This window comes from Apostichopus japonicus, chromosome 2 (genome assembly GCF_037975245.1).
Source record: "Apostichopus japonicus isolate 1M-3 chromosome 2, ASM3797524v1, whole genome shotgun sequence".
Classification (NCBI taxonomy): Eukaryota; Metazoa; Echinodermata; class Holothuroidea; order Aspidochirotida; family Stichopodidae; genus Apostichopus; species Apostichopus japonicus.
In genome coordinates, this window is record NC_092562.1 from 24,093,970 (window position 1) to 24,114,411 (window position 20,442).

Here is a 20,442-nt window from a genome sequence, read left to right on the forward strand (position 1 = left end):
ATTTCTCTACTGATTTTCAGAGTTTTGTTCTCTCTACAGTCAAAGTTGTAAAGGACGGGTATTTTACGAAGTTCAAAAGTCAGTAAATGAAGTTAATAAACTTTATTTCTTTTCAACTTTCTTAACCATGGAATGCTAGAATAACATTTACACATAAAACGGAGAAAGGATAATCGCATTTTTTTCCACATTTATTTCAAATTTCTTTCACAAGAAATTATCGTCATTTGTTCAATCCTCAAAATAGGCTATATCGTCTTGAAAACAAATTATCGCGATCATAATAATTTTCGATATATCGCCCAAACCTAGGCAGTACTTTTTTTAATATTAGCTTATTTAATTTTCAAGTACTATTATATGTACCGGGCATGAAGGTATTGCCAGTGCTGAAAACCACCATTGACAGTTCTAGTCAGTAGTAAACTAATAATACCAGTATAGGCTTAGTATTGTGTAGTTGTACTATCACTACCCTACTACTAAGTGCTTAGGTCCTCCAAAATTCAAGGCAACGACATTGTATTCTTAAACAATGTCTTGAAGGCTAACATAATTCATAAACACACGGTCCCGTAATATGAATACACTGCACTATAGAATACTTAAAACTATAACCCTAGGCTGCACACTATGGTAACGTGCATATACATGTACATTTGCAATTAACCACGATAGGATACGTTGATGCCCGTTAACAAGTGCAACCTTCAAAATGTCCCTTTAATTCAACCCAGAATGCTGGAACTCAAATAGCCTCAAAACATTGTTTAACTTGTTTTAAACAATCGACCGGACAATGGAGGTGGTACTTTCTTGAAAACGGAAAATGTGCAATTCGAAAGATGAAAGGATTTTACTTACGTTTCGTTTTTATTTTTCAAGCCAAGGCAAAGAAATTTCTGAATTTCATCCACACTGTGAGTCCGACATCGTCGCAAACAGATATTTAATGAATATTCAACTTCTTTTGTTCAAAGTTTTGCTTGAAGCAATTCGATTGCTGCTTTATGAATATGTATTAAAACGGATTTTCAGACGATATCCAAGCCGCAGTGTACTAAAATATAGTGATGGGCTATTGTGCAATAACACAAGTTTCGGAACGTGTGCAAAAAAGGCTTACACAACTGAATTTCAGCCCGATTTGGCCCGATTTGGACATAAATCGGTGAAAAAGTCATAGAATGAGATAAAATTCTCGAATAAAAGATAGTAACTTTTGTTGGCCTATATGATATATGCTTGCTCTGGAAATTCCAGAGAAAGGGACTTTGTATGAAGACGCTGAAAATTGTTTAAGAAAGGAGAGAGCCCCACTTACTGTTAAACTATCTCTATACATGTAATGTATTGAGATAACAAGTCTAGGCAATCCATGGAGGACCTCATCTCATCCTCAAAGTTACATGCATATCCATGATAGCCAAAATGAACAATTTTCTATGACCTTTGACCTCAGACTGTAAGAATCATATTTACCACATAGGCACAACAGCATGTGCATATGCATACACTCACTGTTGACAAGTTTGAATTCCATTATGCTTACGTTTAACATGAAGCTCTGATCAAGCTGTCATTTACGATCACTCAAAAACTGTCCCCACAGGGTTGGCATTTTCCCGGGAAAAACCTGTTTTTCCCACTAAGCGGTAAAAACCAGGTAAAAACCGGGAAAAACTGGTAAATACCGGTAAAAATCGCCTCCGTCTCGAAAACTATTATTACTTGTCCGTAATATGCAGGGTCATCAGTAGGCACGATATTGTTTCATGACAGGCTTATGTTATTGAATATTGGAGTTTCTTAGCTTCATTTTGAGCTATTTTATCACAACCTAATTCTATTTTTTGTGGAAAAAGAGTATTTTTTTCATATTGCACATGTGAGACATTCTGTCTCAATCTCTTTAGCAGTATGAATTGCCTATTGCCCAAACCATTATAGGTCTACACTGGGACACTCACCCCTCCTAAATTCTTCAGGCCTATTATGTGCTCAGACAGTTCATTCAATTAATACAGTAGGCAACAGTCTATTGAGGTGAACTTCAATAGAAACTGCTTTGAAACTACGTAAGGCACATGGGCCCAATTAAAGTTTTAAACGCACAATGGCCCTATCGAGCCATTCACACAACCCAACTGTTTACCTTGATGCAAACATGGTCCAATTATTATACAACTTCATGCATGAGCGATTAAACACTTTGAGGTGGACAGGTGAGGTGATACTGGGCACTTCCTGTGTATAGGCTAACTGAAGAGGTAAGAGTATCAACAACACAGGTTACTGTTCCAGATGTTACTTATTCTAAAATTAGTTGATGTCACAACAGTCACATAGTTACCATAAGATGCCATTTTCTTGTAGTTTCTATGCTCCTCCACAAGTTCCACATGAATTTTTAGGAATTCTATATAATTTGAGGTTTTTCCCAGTTTTTCCCACTTATAGGTGGGAAAAACCTCCCGGTAAAGACCTGGTTTTAACCGGGCGGTGAAAACCGCCCGGTAAAAACCGGCAAACCCTGTGCCCCCAAAACATTTTTTTCTGTTTTCTGTGCAAGAAGAACCCCGTAAAAAGGCTTCTCACTCTTCTAAATTTGCTAGCCAGATTTTCTCCTGGTTCTACAAAGTACAATGTCTCAAAGTCAAGACGTTGTACTGTCTTTAATAATCATAACAACATCATTGACATGGGATTGATGGTGGGATGCCGCATTGCAGTCAATTCCGTAGGTACGGTTCAGTAAATCCCCAGGTACCGTGCAGAAACTCTAAGTGTTACTGGCTAGATAGCTGAATATATTCATCGTGATTCACCAGGGTTTCCCGCATTCCAGGCCCAGTGCTTGCTGTTGACATACACCACATGGCTCTGAATGATACAAACTGTGATCAACTTGTTATCAAAATGACAAGGAAGCTGGTTTGAAAAGGTGTGTACAGGTATAATGCAGTAAATAGTTCGAGCACGTACCACAGGGCTTTGTGCTGTGTAGGCAATGTTTACTAACGTAATATAGGTTGTAGAACAAGGGAAACTATCATTGCTTCTTATCATTGCTTAGTAGTAGAACGAGAACGGACAGAGTGAAGAATATTTGTTGCCTAAATATTGGCATAGAATTTGTACGAAACATCACTCAAATAAGTGTATTGATATTTGGTGGAATATATAGGCATGCAGCTGTGATGTATATATCTAATCTATGATCTATATTAAATTGGTATTTTCTATTTATTGTTTTTTTTTCTGTATATCAATGTGGTCGGAATATGATATTGTCGATACGACTACACATGCAATACCAACTTTTATCGATAATATTGATAATCTGACTTACCTTAATTTACACCACCATCATCTTCTCTCCACCGCCCCAACCACCACTAACACATTTTTCCTTTAAACTGACTGGATTTATGTCAATTCCAAAATACTGCTTGAATTCCAATCGGATATTTAGGCTCAGGAAACAAGTATCCCCCTGGATTTGAAATTCCAAGTACAGCGCATCCCTACTTGGATGCAGAGTGGGGAAATCTGAGTCCAAGGCATTAATTTTAAAATGCTGAAAAGCTTGTTAATGTAATAAATGTAAAGAAACAGACTGATATTCTAAAGGGGATTTGCTATTCAGATCATTTGCTGAGTTGGAAAGGGAGTAGACTGGAATCTGTGTATACCAATCTTGCAAACATTTACCAAATGGCCCTGCACTCACCATCCTCTTTCTTGAACCGAATAAAAGATAGAAGACTGGCAGATGAAATAAGAAGGAACAGGATATATTTACTTCATACTATAAACCCAAAAATGAGTTGTTGAAAATAAATTTCACATGCAAATTAATGGATCAAAATCCATGGTTTGAATGCAACTTTTGCACAATTTTGTTAGTATTCAGTTTACTTTTGAGGCAGATTTGGTACTAGACTTCCAGGCTGGTTTTGCAAGTCATCAGTACTGTCTCAACCGTCTTGCCTGGTAACTATCATGCCATATATCATGGCTGGTTGCTGCATGATGCAGTCAAATCTTCCAAAGCATATTTCCTTCCAACCTTAGGCCTAGTCCAGAAGCATAAATGCCTATTTCAATTACAGAACCGGGAAAATTTAAATACTTCTCTGAACTGTTTTACAGGTTTTCTTAAATTTGTTTTCTTCTGAATTAAATTTGTAGCATCTAGCCTACAGTAGCGTTAGGGTATGACCCAGCGGCCTAGGCTATGCCAAGTTTATTCATATTACTGGGACTTTGATTAATCTAGCATGGGTACACACATTTACACGGTCCTAGTTGTGCGAAAAAGGGAGCACACTCAAACAAGATTGGAATTACTGTTAAGAAAAATCACAGGTAACCTTAAATTAGGCTAATTATTAGCTTGGAATAGATCGCAAATATTATACCTTCAGCTGACTATCTGGAAAAAACTACTGATTCAGTTTCTGTTTGCACTACAAAACCGGCACGTCTCTGACGGCTGGGTGTAGTAAGCTAATCGTACTACCTATACCGATATTCTTGCACCACAACGTGTTTAGGTTACCTAGTAAGTTGCTATAGCCATTTGATAAATTAGGCAACGATGAATTGGAGTGTTGGTAACTAGAAATATTGTTTCGATAGGTGACAAAGGCAGGGAGATGAGTGTGGGCGGGGGGGGGGGGTGATGTTGTTCGGAAGATAATATTATGAGTACTTATTTTAATGCTCTTTTTGTTGGTTTGTTAGAAGGAAGGGGGAAAGAAAGTTTGCATTTCTCTAGGTCCTCAGCGCTATACAGTACGATGGTGGAAACATGCAAGTGCTATTTGTCGGAGTTTCATGCAATTTCGAAAGATTAAACATTAATTAAAGTGTGTGAAGACTCGCGCAAAAAGAAACGTCTAATGCCGGTAATCAGACCTAGTTTCTAATGAGGTGTAACAGAAGTGTTAGACACCACCATCGATCCCAGAAAATACACACACAATGCTTGCTACCGTCGGTAATTAGACACTAGTGTACTAGTCAGTACATACAGATGCGGTAAATACCCACAGCACAGTGTATAAACGATACAGCGATGGATATCTCAGGTCATTAGCATGTAATTTATTCCAATATTTTCATCATGATGCGATCAAGTATTCATTTAAAACAAACACTCAATGGAACTGCTAGGATAATGATAATGACATGCCGAAGGGGCACTCTTTTAATAACCTTGTCCCTGGGCCCCCACCAAGTTAATTCTGGCCAAATGGTGTAAACAGGTTTAATTGTAAGAGGAGGAGGAAGGGGTGGGAGTGCTCCGAATGTTGCAAAATATTTTTTGGATCAGGTAGTCGTCTTGTGAACGTAACAATCTTCTTTTTTTTTTTAAATTGTTAGAGAAACAATTCTATTGAAAAAGTCAGCAATCGCAAAATTTGCCAGAATTTGTTGTGATCACTGGGTGAGCAAGGTTTGTTTGTGCATGCATTAGTGTGCACGTCATTTGTGAAGGTAAGTTACCCTTGCTTATCCCCCCCCCCCCCCAGGGCCACCTCAATAGGCCATCGATAGGTTAATACGTACTTCCATGATATAACACACCTCCCCGCCCGCCTTTTTATTATTTTAAATCCACAAGTATGGTGGTAGAGGGGTACTAAATAAAGGGACCTTCATAAAAAAAGATAATATTACAATTAGAATGGATTGGGAGGAGTGTGATTGTGACGTCAATTTGTAGAAATTTTGCAAATATAAATATATATATATATATATATATACATATATATATATATATATATATATATATATATATATATATATATATAATATATATATATATATATATATGTATATATATATGCGTATACATTAGAATTAGATATCTTTGCTAAACTGGACATAGAGCACTCTGCGCCAAGATAGACGCCAACCAACCAACTCTCTCTCTCTCTCTCTCTCTATATATATATATACATATATATATATATATATATATATATATATATATATATATATATATGTATATATATATGCGTATACATTAGAATTAGATATCTTTGCTAAACTGGGCGTGTGTTCATGTACTCGCGTGCCCATGTGTTATACCAAACACTTATAGTTTCGTGAACCCCCATGTATATTTAACATATGCAGATGTATGTAAATACATTCTGTTAACTTTTCCCTTAAATGATTTCCAGGAATTCAATATATAAAGAGTGTGATTGGCTCCTGCTGTCTTGTGACAGAAACGTTAAGTTATGATTGGGTGAAAGTATTATGTCTTGTACCTCGTGTATGGCAGTTTAGTAAGCCAATTCAGTCTCACTGTATATCTCTACCGTATAAGGTCTCCGTGTCTGAAAGGCACGTTAAACATATCAATACCACTAATTATATAGGTTTCAACATATTAATCTAATCAATCCTGCAAATAAATAGAACGAAATCAATATAACTCTCTGTTGAAACTACTACTACTAAAAACAAACAGGTTTTGAAAAATTAACTACTTTTGAAAAAAATAATTGACAGTTTTTGAAAATATTTGCCCACTTTTGAAAATATAAACCCAACCAAGGAAAAAATTTACCTCAAATTTACCGCGGTAACATACCGCAATTTTACCACGGTAAAACCGGGGTAAAACCGCGGTAAATTTGTTGTACATTACCGCGGTGTTTTGGCCCTATGGACGCGGTAAACCGCGGTTTAACGCAGTAAATTACCACAAATTTACCATAGTTTTACCTCGTTTTTACCCCAATTTTACCGCAATTTACCACGCTGTTACCATACTTTTACAGCACTTTTACTACACTTTTACCACGCTTTTACCCCAAATTTACCACAGTTTTACCAGTCTTTTACCCCAATTATACCGCATATTTACCACGCTCTTCCTTAGTTTTACCTCAATTTACCATACTTTTACCATGCTTTTACCACAGTGTACCATGGTTTTACCCCAAGGTTACCATGGTTTTACCGTAGATTTACCACACTTTTACCCTAAATTTACCACAGTTTTACCGTTCTTTTACCCCAATTTTACCGTATATTTACCACGCTTTTTCCTTAGTTTTACCTCAATTTACCATACTTTTACCACGCTTTACCGTTCTTTTACCCCAATTTTACCATGGTTTTACCGTAGATTTACTACGCTTTTACCTTAGTTTTACCTCAGTTTACCAGGATTTTACACTAATTGTGGGACAGTTTTACCTCACATTGAGCATAATTTTGTCTTAATTTCAATCAGCATGTACACCATAAATTTCCTTGAATATCACCCAATAGAGTATTGTATCATAATTTGGCTATATGCCTTTACCCTTATTGTAATGGGTGTATGCCTGACATGTAAGTCCACAGTTGTAGCATGCAACAGTTTTTAGTTCATCAAATCCATGGAGGTTTCACACATGAGAAAACTTTGTTGAATTTCAATAACTCTAGCTGGTATGATTCCTGACTATCTTCTTTAGACTTAACTGGTAGTCCAGATTAGATTAGATAGATAGATAGATAGATAGATAGATAGATAGATAGATAGATAGATAGATAGATAGATAGATAGATAGATAGATAGATAGATAGATAGATAGATAGATAGATAGATAGATAGATAGATAGATAGATAGATAGATAGATAGATAGATAGATAGATAGATAGATAGATAGATAGATAGATAGATAGATAGATAGATAGATAGATAGATAGATAGATAGATAGATAGATAGATAGATAGATAGATAGATAGATAGATAGATAGATAGATAGATAGATAGATAGATAGATAGATAGATAGATAGATAGATAGATAGATAGATAGATAGATAGATAGATAGATAGATAGATAGATAGATAGATAGATAGATAGATAGATAGATAGATAGATAGATAGATAGATAGATAGATAGATAGATAGATAGATAGATAGATAGATAGATAGATAGATAGATAGATAGATAGATAGATAGATAGATAGATAGATAGATAGATAGATAGATAGATAGATAGATAGATAGATAGATAGATAGATAGATAGATAGATAGATAGATAGATAGATAGATAGATAGATAGATAGATAGATAGATAGATAGATAGATAGATAGATAGATAGATAGATAGATAGATAGATAGATAGATAGATAGATAGATAGATAGATAGATAGATAGATAGATAGATAGATAGATAGATAGATAGATAGATAGATAGATAGATAGATAGATAGATAGATAGATAGATAGATAGATAGATAGATAGATAGATAGATAGATAGATAGATAGATAGATAGATAGATAGATAGATAGATAGATAGATAGATAGATAGATAGATAGATAGATAGATAGATAGATAGATAGATAGATAGATAGATAGATAGATAGATAGATAGATAGATAGATAGATAGATAGATAGATAGATAGATAGATAGATAGATAGATAGATAGATAGATAGATAGATAGATAGATAGATAGATAGATAGATAGATAGATAGATAGATAGATAGATAGATAGATAGATAGATAGATAGATAGATAGATAGATAGATAGATAGATAGATAGATAGATAGATAGATAGATAGATAGATAGATAGATAGATAGATAGATAGATAGATAGATAGATAGATAGATAGATAGATAGATAGATAGATAGATAGATAGATAGATAGATAGATAGATAGATAGATAGATAGATAGATAGATAGATAGATAGATAGATAGATAGATAGATAGATAGATAGATAGATAGATAGATAGATAGATAGATAGATAGATAGATAGATAGATAGATAGATAGATAGATAGATAGATAGATAGATAGATAGATAGATAGAAAATTTATTGTCCATTTCAGAAAAACAGAAAAAGGAAATTATTTCCCGTCGACAGTAAACATAAAACAATAGTGAATACAAACATAAACATACAATAAGTAAACTATAAGTGAACAGCTACGAGAATAAAACTAAATAGGCAGAACCAGAACAGTAACAGGGGCAGCACAGAGGGCTGCAAGTGATAGATTACACACTGTGGCCAGATCGCTTTACACGTGAGTTAAATAAGTGTGTTGCCTCAGGTAAGAAAGAATTACGGAACCTGGACGTTTTTGTATTGGGCACCTGTAATCGTATCCCGGATCTGTTGAAAATGATATGTCTGTGAAAAGGGTGTGTGTGATCTTCTTTTATATTTTTTAGTTTCTTTAACAGACTCTCTTCGTATATAGTTGAGAGTGACGGAAGACTTGAACCAATACAGCGTTCAGCTAACTTCCGAACACGTTCCAACCCTGCCCTGTACTTCTTCGGCATACTACCAAAGAAACATATAATATTGGACGAAATGACACTTTGGATGATTGACTGGTAGAATAATTTCATGTTGGTATAATTAACTCTGCATTGTTTTAATTTTCTAAGGAAAAAAAGTCGTTGGCAGGCTTTACCCTTAACAGCCTTTGTGTGAACATTCCAATTAAGTTTATTATCAATATACGTTCCCAGGTACTTGTAGCTTTCTACCCTCTCAACTACTTTGCCATCAATTATACATGATCGTGGACAATATTTCCTTTCCTAAAATCAAACACTAGTTCCTTAGTTTTATTTATATTTAACATCAGACTGTTACTTTTACACCAACCAACAAATTTCTGTACTTCACTAACAAAGGCAGAGCTGTCATTATTATAAAGAAGACCAGTCAGCACGGTATCATCAGCATATCTGATAATATTGCATTGGTCACTCGATATTTTACAATCATTTGTGTACAAGCAGAACAGCACTGGTGAGAGCACACATCCCTGGGGGGCACCCGTACTAATGACACACTGGTCAGATCTGAAATCACCCATTCTAACCATCTGAGGTCTACAACGCATATAATTGAGGACCCAGAGAACGATGTTATAGTTCACTTGCATGTCTAACAGTTTTTGTACTAATATATTGGGCTTAATAGTGTTAAATGCACTCGAGAAGTCAATGAAGATTGACCTCACAGACGTTTTTGGTTGGTCTAAGTGCTTCAAGACCCCATGCAGGTAAACAAGTATTGCGTCATCTACACCTCTTCTGCTTTGGAAGGCAAACTGATTTTCATCTATAACAACACCTTTTTCAGCTAGAAGAAGTTTTAGTACCACCCTTTCCAGACATTTCATGATATTTGACGTGAGTGATATCGGACGGTAGTCATTTAAACATGAGACCACTTTTGTTTTAGGAACCGGGATTATGATTGAGGTTTTCCAGATCTCAGGAATAACGCCCTCATCAAGTGTTCTTTGGAAAATCGGAGTGAACACTGGCGCTAGCTGAGAGCTACATGTTTTTATTAACATATTTTGGACACCGTCTGGGCCTGTGGCTTTATTTATCTTAACACTAGAAAAATATTTCCTGACAACATTTTCATTTACAATCACTCTGTCACTACCAGTGTTAGCACAATTGAGACTCTTCCTCAATTTTTTATCAATTCCTGCATTAACCAAAGTATTGCTACTCACATCAAACCTACAATAAAAATCATTCAAGTCATTAACCAGTTTTTGTCCATCTCTAATCGGTCCACTTTTATGTTTTCCTTTATAACCGGTTATACTTTGCATCACTTGCCAGGCTGCTTTCGAATTACCCCCTTCAAATTTATCTTCCAATTTCTTTCCGTACTCTTTTTTACATCTCTTAACTTCCTTTTTTTATCTCCCGCTGTTTTGCCTTCACAAGATCAAAATCCCCGCTTGAGAATGCAGCTTTCTTTTCATACACTAGGGATCTCAACTCTTTGGATAGCCACGGTTTGTTATTTGGGAAAATGCGAAACGATTTCTTTGGGATTATCAGATCAGCACAGAAATTAATATATTCAGTAACAGTTGTTGTAGTGTCCTGTAAGTTTGGATCATCAAATACATTCCAGTCCGTGCACTCAAAACACCCACGCAATTGGTCAACAGCTTCCTTGTTCCAGCTCAGTTGCGTCTTCACAATGGGTTTTGGATCTTTCCAGTTCACGACGGTATTTGGGCGACATATGGATAATAGAATGATCAGAACTACCAAGCTGAGCTAAAGTTTTTACTTTGTAATTACTTCCATTGACATTACCATAGCACATATCCAGTGTAGTGTTATTCCTTGTAGGCAGATCAATGTATTGTGTATAAGTAGGCAGTAGATCGTCAATCTTGCAGTGATTAAAGTCCCCCATTGTCATATTAACAGAATCGGGGTGGGAATTTTCAATGCGATTAATCGTTGCTTTCAATTGATTACGAGCATTGTCAGCATTCGCTTTCGGGTGGATATACACAGCCGTAACTAAGATCTGTGTGAATTCCCTTGGTAGATAACTTTTGATCTCCAATTGTCCTAAAAAACTTGGTTTAAATGAAGAGAGTACTCTGTAACAACAGTAAAGGAGTTTACCCCTGTTCGACCTCGCAAGAGGTCATACGGGGGATAATATTTAAGTTTTGTAGAATAGACACTTTTTTTTCTAGGGAAAGTTGTCTATTATTCAAACAGGGAGATGCTGAGAAGTGAAGTACTGTTCGATTAACATTGTTAAGAAGCCATAAATGAACAGGAGGTCGGAGCTGAGGAGCCAATTAGGTAGGGATCACTAAAGGGGGAGGAATTTCTAATTAAATGGGAATAAAAGACAGAGCGGTTTCTATTGTTTGGGTCGGAAGTGGTTGCTACTTAGTTGGAGTTTTGGAGTTGTACTTAGTGTATAAGTACACCTGGAGTTCGGGGGCTATACCCACTTAGGAAATGGACTTTCTAAAGGGAAGAGGTTTTAGGTAAGAAGTTTGAATACAGAGAGGTGAGAGTACTCTGTAGATAGATACATAGACTTGTCATGTCATTTAATGGACCTGACAGAGAATACCCAAATCTGAGGACACTGATTGGTCAATTTTTGTGTGTTCAGTGTTGAGGCACAGAAGCTCTGCCTTATGTGTGCTAGTTTATATAGTTCTTTTTTTTTCATTTTAAAGGCTTTTAGGTTCTCCCTCATGATGAAAAAAGAATTAAATGTTGTCTCCTCTCAAATTTTTCAGGGATTACATGAAGGAATTCTCTATGTATATATCTACTGCTTTTTTTTAGGAAAAGAGATGCATACTATAACATATAAGAATAGCAGTTGGTCTCTCTTCTTAATTCAACTCATATCCACAGGTAATTTATATTGCCAACATTAAGATATGAGTAGAGCATAAGCTGGCAAAAGGTTTGTCTTATCAGTATTGCAAAAATATGGGACAAAATCATGCAAAAATTGCTGTAAATGTACCATCATGTTTCATAGTGTGACCCATATATGTTCTACTGTGGTAAAATCGTGGTACAATTATGGTAAATTTACCATAGTATAATTGCACTGTATAGTTTTACCCTAAATTTTACTGTGGTTAATCATGGCACAATTGTAGGAATTTCACCTATGCAGTTTATGTACCATATAAATTTACCCTACTTAATTACTCCAGTAATATCATGGTAAAGCTATGGTAAATTTACCGTAGTAACTGTACCACACTTTTACCGCGGTATACTACCATGGTAAAACTGCGGTAAATTTACCGTAGTAAATGTAACACACTTTTACCGCGGTAATACCATGGTAAAACTGTGGTAAATTTACCGTAGTAAATGCACCGCACTTTTACCCTACTTTTACCGCGGTAATACCATGATAAAACTGCGGTAAATTTACCGCAGTAAATGTACCGCACTTTTACCCTACTTTTACCGCGGTAATACCATGGTAAAACTGTGGTAAATGTACCGCAGTTTATTTTACCACAATTTTACCACACATTTACCCCATTTACCACACATTTACCATAGTTTACCGCGGTAAAATTAGGTTTTTTTGCTGGGAAACCACATTTGCCAAAAAAAAATACCACTTTTGAAAAGTAAATGATTTTTTTGGGGAAAGGGAAACATTTAGGTTTTCGCCGAATGATTTAGAAAACCGGGAGAGGGGGCTTGTGGTTTAATATCCCCCATAACAATAAGGCATATTTAATGCAGAAAATTACGTTAAACATCAATTTGCCAACAAAATATGTTTGTCAAGGAAGAAATTCTGAAGCAACACAATCAATTTTTTTCTACATTTGCCGACAATCGATTAAATTTTCCGACAGAGTATCTTGATTTGCCGAAACTTTGGAAATTATTGGGGTGTGACAACCCACACTTCCGTTAGTTGCGCCCTGAATCTGAGAAAAAGAGACATAAGTAACTAAAACCAAAAGCTGTTGATCAAAGTAACTTAATCTTCAGTCGGAAGTGGCATAAACAGCGGGGTAGCCGCCAGTAAATGAGTTAGTTTGGTGGACGAAGAAAAACATACGCAAAATTAGCGACGGGATATTCTGCCTACTGGCCAGGGGCGTAGCGACCGAGGGGGGTGTGGGGGTGTAACACCCACAATCAAGATTTTGCCAAAATTTTCAAGTAAAATGATGCTAACTTTCAGGTAGAAATATGTTTCTGAAAAAATAGAATTAACAATATATATCAAACTAAATTAATATTTAAAAAAAATATTAAATTGCTGATAAATTAAGAAAATTGGAAATGGAACATAGTGTAACTTCGATATTTCAGGCAAATTAGTCACCTGAAATTATCATAAAATCTCGCGATCCATTGTAACGCGTACATTACGCCTGCTATGATAAGCTGTGTGAGACACGTGCGCGTACGTACGAACGTGTATATTAAACCGTCCAAATACCTGAATTGTGGAGCTTTTGGAAGTTTCGTCCCGGACGGGCCGGACCCCCACCATGTAAATATTTGACAATGCCAATACTGATTGAAATTTACCCTTGAAATACCTGAAACTGCACCCGACCCCCGCCATGTAAGATATTTGTCATGCCGTTTCTGACTGAAATTTACCCTTCCAAGTACCTGAAAACGCAGAGCTTAAGGGGGCTCCGCCAGGAGCGGAGTGGGTCTTAAAACCGGCCCAGGCATCCTTCACGTAGGTCGGCCCATTAACCATTAGTATGTTGCTTATCTGAGAAAACCGACCCACCGACCCACCGGCCCATCAAGCATTGTCCAATTGTCTATATAGCCATTCCGCCCTGAGCTTCGCCCCAAACAACCAGGGCTTTGCATTAAGAGGGCACCTCGAGTTTCGCACATTGTTCAGCTTTTGATGGGTTTAAGAATTGATATCAGTTTCCTCAAATGTAAGTTGCAGAGCTTCCGGGAGCTTCGCCCCCTCGCAAAGGCGGACTGGCGATGTGGCGATCGCCGCTCTTGGTTAAAGGCCGCTTTCGGCCGGCTGCTTAAAGAAAATAAGGCATTTCCAGCGATCTAGGAGGTATTTTTAGCCAAACAATTCTTCGCTACGCGCCAACCAATGGTGGCGCGTAGCGAACGTAGTGCCACTGATCTGTGGCACCCAGGCCGGTTTCCACGCTTTGGCCACGGCAGCTTCAAACACCAAATCTACCCCCTGGTAGTTATGACATCACAAAAACTTACGCGTTTTCCTCACGCATGTTTTCATGGAATAAATTATTTCAGGTAATTTTTGTCTCGAGCAGGTAATTTTCCCCCTACACCCCCCCCCCTAGACAAGTTGCTTCGCGTATCCAATGAGGTCAGGGGGCAACTTGAAAAATAGTGAAACACAAGCGCACAACAATGAGGGAATGACCAGATGCGAGGGCCTCCCTTGCAGAATTAGGACCGGGTTTTTTTACGTCATAAAGGTTTGAAAATCCAGAGGCGCACCTCATATTTATGCAAGGGCGTAGGAACCGGGGGCTGGGGGCGCCAGTCCCCCCAGTGAAAAATATGGAGGGGCGGAAGTATCATTCCGCCCCCCCCCCCGCTTCGCAAGTCAGAAAACCCCTTTTTCATTTCCAAATGAGAAAAAATCTCATTTGGAGCACCAAATTGCATCTAAGGCCAGGTGAAAATGCAAAATTATTTACAAAATGGAGTGGGTGTTGAAGTGTGCTATGTTGCACCAAATTGCATCTGAGGCCACCTGGAAATGCAAAAGATTTCCAAAGGGGAGGGGACACCCCCTCCCCTTAGACCCCTCCCCCAGACCTTCCTACGCCACTGTATTTATGATACCAGACCGGTCTTAAATCGCAAACAAACGCATATTATTCGGATACATACCCCCCAAGAGAGGTTGCTCTGGCTTGTAGTAGCTTGTTTTTAACTAGCATCCAATTCTGTAATAATATAAGGGAGTAATGTCAAATGTTACCCTTCTTTTTTTATTTATAAAGTAGGCCTTTCACGAGAGACGGACGAATGAAGGACAAAATTATACCAATTGATAAAATCAACAATATTTGTAAATTCAACTTGAAATATAATCTTTGACATGAAGGTAATATCATTTGAACAAAAAAGAAGAAAATGTGTCTATTTGACATGTGTAAAGTTTTAACAAGTTAAACTTCGCTGTCTCTCACTTTTCGTCTATCAGATTTCCAAGTGAAATAACTAGAACCTACAAGGTTTCATCCACTTGTAGCACATATTTCTGAACAGTGGACGTAGAATGTCCATAGATAGAGTACTCCCCCACCCCGGCCCCGCCCCCAAAAACAACAAACATAATAAAATAACTAGAAAAGAAAGTAAGTATGGGACTTCTATGGTCGTGAGGGAGGTCAGGTTTACAAATTTGATTTAATGAACACCTGCCTTACTAAATTTGGTAAAAAGGTACCACAATGCTAGCAGATAACATATTGAGAGCTATTGTAAACTCTTAATGTAAACTCAAACTAAGTTGCCGTCCTTCGCACATGAAATTTTGACGAAAAGGTGTGCGTAGCCAGCAAATATACCCTATATATGGTACAATATGGAACTTGGTCTACTAATAAAATAGTGATAATTTGAGAAATAAAGAATTTTTTGTTAGATATTTGCCAGTTTGAAACACCTGATCACGCTGAGGGTTGATTTTAGGCTACATGACAACCAATTCTGCTGAACTATTTGTATGTTTTCACTGATGCTGTTAAGCGAATGTAATTGTGAATTGTACTGCGAAATGTTATTTATGATTTTAATATTGATTTAAATTACTAAAGTTATAGGAATTTTCCTTTGGTCGTTTATCTGTTACTATATAGAAATTGTCACTTTTTCAAAAGTGGCGCTCAGTGATACAGTACATTGCAAGTCACGTAATGCAAATGTCATCTTTAAAATATGGAGTTTAATTTCACTTGCATTTATGAAAATTCAATTAACCAGATCACTTGTAAACTTCTCTCAATACAACACATGGCGAATAAAAAATGACTGTTTTGTAAATGTGATGAGTATACATAACACAGGTAATCTTCTCAAATAAAACACATGGCAAGTATCACTTCTTTAAATGTACAACAAAAACTAGCAACTACAAAAACAACAACTAAACTACAAACGTTTATAAAAATTGTGAGTATCTGTTTGTTAGCAAGAGATGTACATGTGGCCACCGTATACAGAGAATGATCTTACTTCTTCCAGAACATTTTACGAATTACGTACCAACCAGGACAATTGTCAAGTTGGGCCAAAATCAACCAAGCAAACCACCATCTTGGGTGAACTGATAACAGACTTTTTAGAGCCAAGCCTAGACCACTCATTATTCAAGCTTGTTTTATGATGCGTTGGACAGAAATCACAGCCTCGATATACGACCCCCCAAAAAACTCCGAAGCCAAAGTGGGTCTTATGTAAATAGGTACAGCCTCACCGTATATTTTGAACATGGCATTACAATGTCGACACATTTCTCAGCGCAGTGAATATAGAAATCACTATTGACATGTGAAAGTTTGCCAATTGTCCTTATATCCGCATGCATATGTACATCGGAGGAAATAATCATTTCCATAATTTCCGGAGGTAATATTGGACTTTGGTCCCTTCCTACACTAGCAATAGCACCCCTGTCCAATCTTATAGTAGCACCTCCGTCCCCTCTTTCAGTAGCTCCTTGGTCCCCTCCCACATTAGGTCCCCTGTCCTAAGCACACCAGCACACTGCTCCCCTCTTACAGAACCACCCTGATCCTCTCCATCACTAGAATCCTGTTCCTCTCTTTCAGTAGCTCCTTGGTCCCCTCCCACACTAGCTCCCCTGTCTTTTAGCACACCAGCACACTGCTCCCCTCTTACAGTACCACCCTGATCCTCTCCATCACTAGAATCCTGATCCTCTCTTTCAGTAGCTCATTGGTCCCCTCAAACATTAGCTCCCTTGTCCTTTAGCACACCAGCACACTGCTCCCCTCTTACAGTGGAACCCTGATCCTCTCCATCACTAGAATCCTGATCCTCTCTTTCAGTAGCTCATTGGTCCCCTCAAACATTAGCTCCCTTGCCCTTTAGCACACCAGCACACTGCTCCCCTCTTACAGTACCACCCTGATCCTCTCTTTCAGTAGCTCCTTGGTCCCCTCCCACACTAGCTCCCCTGTCCTTTAGCACACCAGCACGCTGCTCCCCTCTTACAGAACCACCCTGATCCTCTCCATCACTAGAATCCTGATCCTCTCTTTCAGTAGCTTCTTGGTCCCCTCCCACATTAGCTCCCTTGTCCTTTAGCATACCAGCACACTGCTCCCCTCTTACAGTACCACCCTGATCCTCTCTTTCAGTAGCTCCTTGGTCCCCTCCCACAATAGCTCCCCTGTCCTTTAGCACACCAGCACACTGCTCCCCTCTTACAGAACCACCCTGATCCTCTCCATCACTAGAATCCTGATCCTCTCTTTCAGTAGCTTCTTGGTCCCCTCCCACATTAGCTCCCTTGTCCTTTAGCACACCAGCACACTGCTCCCCTCTTACAGAACCACCCTGATCCTCTCCATCACTAGAATCCTGATCCTCTCTTTCAGTAGCTTCTTGGTCCCCTCCCACATTAGCTCCCCGTCCTTTAGCACACCAGCACACTGCTCCCCTCTTACAGTACCACCCTGATCCTCTCTTTCAGTAGCTCCTTGGTCCCCTCCCACACTAGCTCCCCTGTCCTTTAGCACACCAGCACACTGCTCCCCTCTTACAGTACCACCCTGATCCTCTCTTTCAGTGTTTCGTCGGTCGTTCTGACCGCTGGGAGCATATTTTCTCGCTCTAATTTTGCCGTTTCCGAACCGTTTTTTGGTGGAGATTTCTTCTTTTTTTTGGGGGGGGGGGGGTCAAAGGCATATTGCCCGAATATCATACTTAAGACGTCACTGCCGCCCGCCCCGCCCTCCGTCATGATACACTTGAACATATACAGTGGCGTAGGAAGATAGTTGCAGTGGCGGCGCCAGACTTAAAGATTTGGAGGGGCGGGGAGGGGGGCATGCCGGAATTTGGGGGCAAAGTCCCAGCAGATGAAATTTTGAAAAGCAAAAGACGATCATATAGACGAGAAGTTAAAGCTTCCTATCGCACCATAAAAAAATTACCCTATTACCACTTTTGAAAAAACGTATTTATTTATCGAAAGTGGACATTATGTTTTCAAAAGTGGTTATTTTTTCAAAACCTGTTTAAATTTCTACTTTTGAAAAAACGTATTGATTTTTCAAAAGTAGTTAATTATTTTTTTCAAATATGGTTCGGTATTTTTTTCAAAAGTGGACATTATTTTTATCAAAAGTGGTTAGTTTTTCAAAACTGGTAATTTTTTTGTTCAAAAGTGGTTAATTTTTCAAAACCTGTTTTTTCAAAAGTAGTTTCAACACGCGACCATCGAAATCTGCCTTACCGTACCGGGACGGACGCCACACCATGTGTTACAGAAAATTACTTTTAAAAGCCTCTTTTCATACTTATATCTCGAATCCCTCTCAGAATTGTTGATACTGGTTACAGTCAGTATGAAGACCAATATGTAACCAAAGTAGGTAAAAGTCAGAAGCTCAGGATTCCTCCAAGACTAATACGTCTTTCTTCTTCTTCTTTTCCTGATTGCAGATATTCAAACAGTTCCTATGCCTACCAGTGGTGAGTATTTTCTTTAATATCAACTTGAAAAGACATTTTTCAAGTCATTTCTAGCCTGCAAAAATAATTCACTTAAACAGTTCTGAAAAAAATGAATAACATCAAAATTTATTCCATTTTATGTAACCATTTATGTTATAGGAGTGGAGGGATTGCACTACGCGAAGATTTATAAACCAAATCTGTTCAATTTTAAAGGACGTTTATAACATGCTCTGCCTCCATCGCCCTCAATTCCATCTTTTCCACCCTCGTCCCTTCTATTAGTAAACCTCTCGTGATACAACTGTTGTCATAATCGCAATTGCTCCTTCTTTGAAAACATCCCCAATCACATAAAACTCTTAACTTGCTTCTGTTTAACCATTCAAAACCTTTTGAAATATATTGTTCCAGCAAGATTGACGTTTAACATGTAACACTACATATTTATATTCTCGATTAAATGTTTTGAAAAGTTTTTGGTTATCATTATTCTAACTCATAGGTTTAATAATTATATTAGTTCCATTAATTTCTTTTTCTCCATTAATTCACTTTCAAAACGAAAAAAGTCATATATATATATATATACGTACTATATGTACCTTAGGTCGACAGTTTATGGTAAAAAAGTGTACCTTAGGTCGACAGTGTATACATATCTATATTGATATATATTAATATATATATATATATATATATATATATATATATATATATATATATATATATATATATATATATATATACGTACTATATGTAGACAGTTATCGGCAGTTTATGGTAAAAAAGTATGTATATATATATGCATATATATATATATATATATATATATATATATATATTTATATATATATATATATATATACATATATATATATGTATATATACATATATATAACATATATATATATATATATATACATATATATATATATATATATATATATATATTACCTGTTTAAAGGTAAGGTATGTTCTTGTGTGTATATAGTTCCGGTAATTTCTTAACTCCTGTAACTTTTTCTTTACTCATAGGGACAAGTTTTTGGATAATAACTGTCGCAGTTGTAGCTATACTGTTGCTAGTTCTTGGGTCTGTGGGCTTACTCTGGTACCGCTCAGGAAGGTAAATCTTATTTATAATTAAAAATATGCACAGTACCCGCAGTTAAAACCGATGCTTAATTATAAATATATTAATGTTTGAGCAGCGAATGAAAGGATTTAACTGTGCATAAAGAAATCAAAATATATTTGCCTATCTTATAAAATAGTTACAAATCAGAGGCTTGAATGTAAACTATGTAAGTTTAATTAATATTGGAAACCATTCAATGAATCGATGACGAAAACAGAGTTGGACAAGCATAATCAAAGTGATTTTACTTCAAAATTTCCTTTATCAGAAAGAACGTTTTATT

At 37.1% G+C, this 20,442-nt stretch overlaps 2 protein-coding genes across 4 annotated transcripts in view; one reads left to right on the forward strand and one right to left on the reverse strand.

Moving 5' to 3' along the window:
- Nucleotides 1-20,442, reverse strand: part of LOC139983124 (gem-associated protein 4-like) — a 182,073-nt gene that overhangs the window by 75,423 nt on the left and 86,208 nt on the right. The gene's annotated exons all lie outside the window — the stretch shown is intronic.
- The window catches only part of LOC139982857 (uncharacterized), an 87,263-nt gene that overhangs the window by 60,326 nt on the left and 6,495 nt on the right, over nucleotides 1-20,442 (forward strand). For all 3 annotated transcript variants that reach the window (XM_071995993.1, XM_071996003.1, XM_071996013.1), the window contains 2 exons: nucleotides 19,007-19,036; nucleotides 20,057-20,147. In XM_071995993.1, the coding sequence (XP_071852094.1) occupies nucleotides 19,007-19,036; nucleotides 20,057-20,147 (121 nt within the window). The remainder of the gene's footprint in view (nucleotides 1-19,006; nucleotides 19,037-20,056; nucleotides 20,148-20,442) is intronic.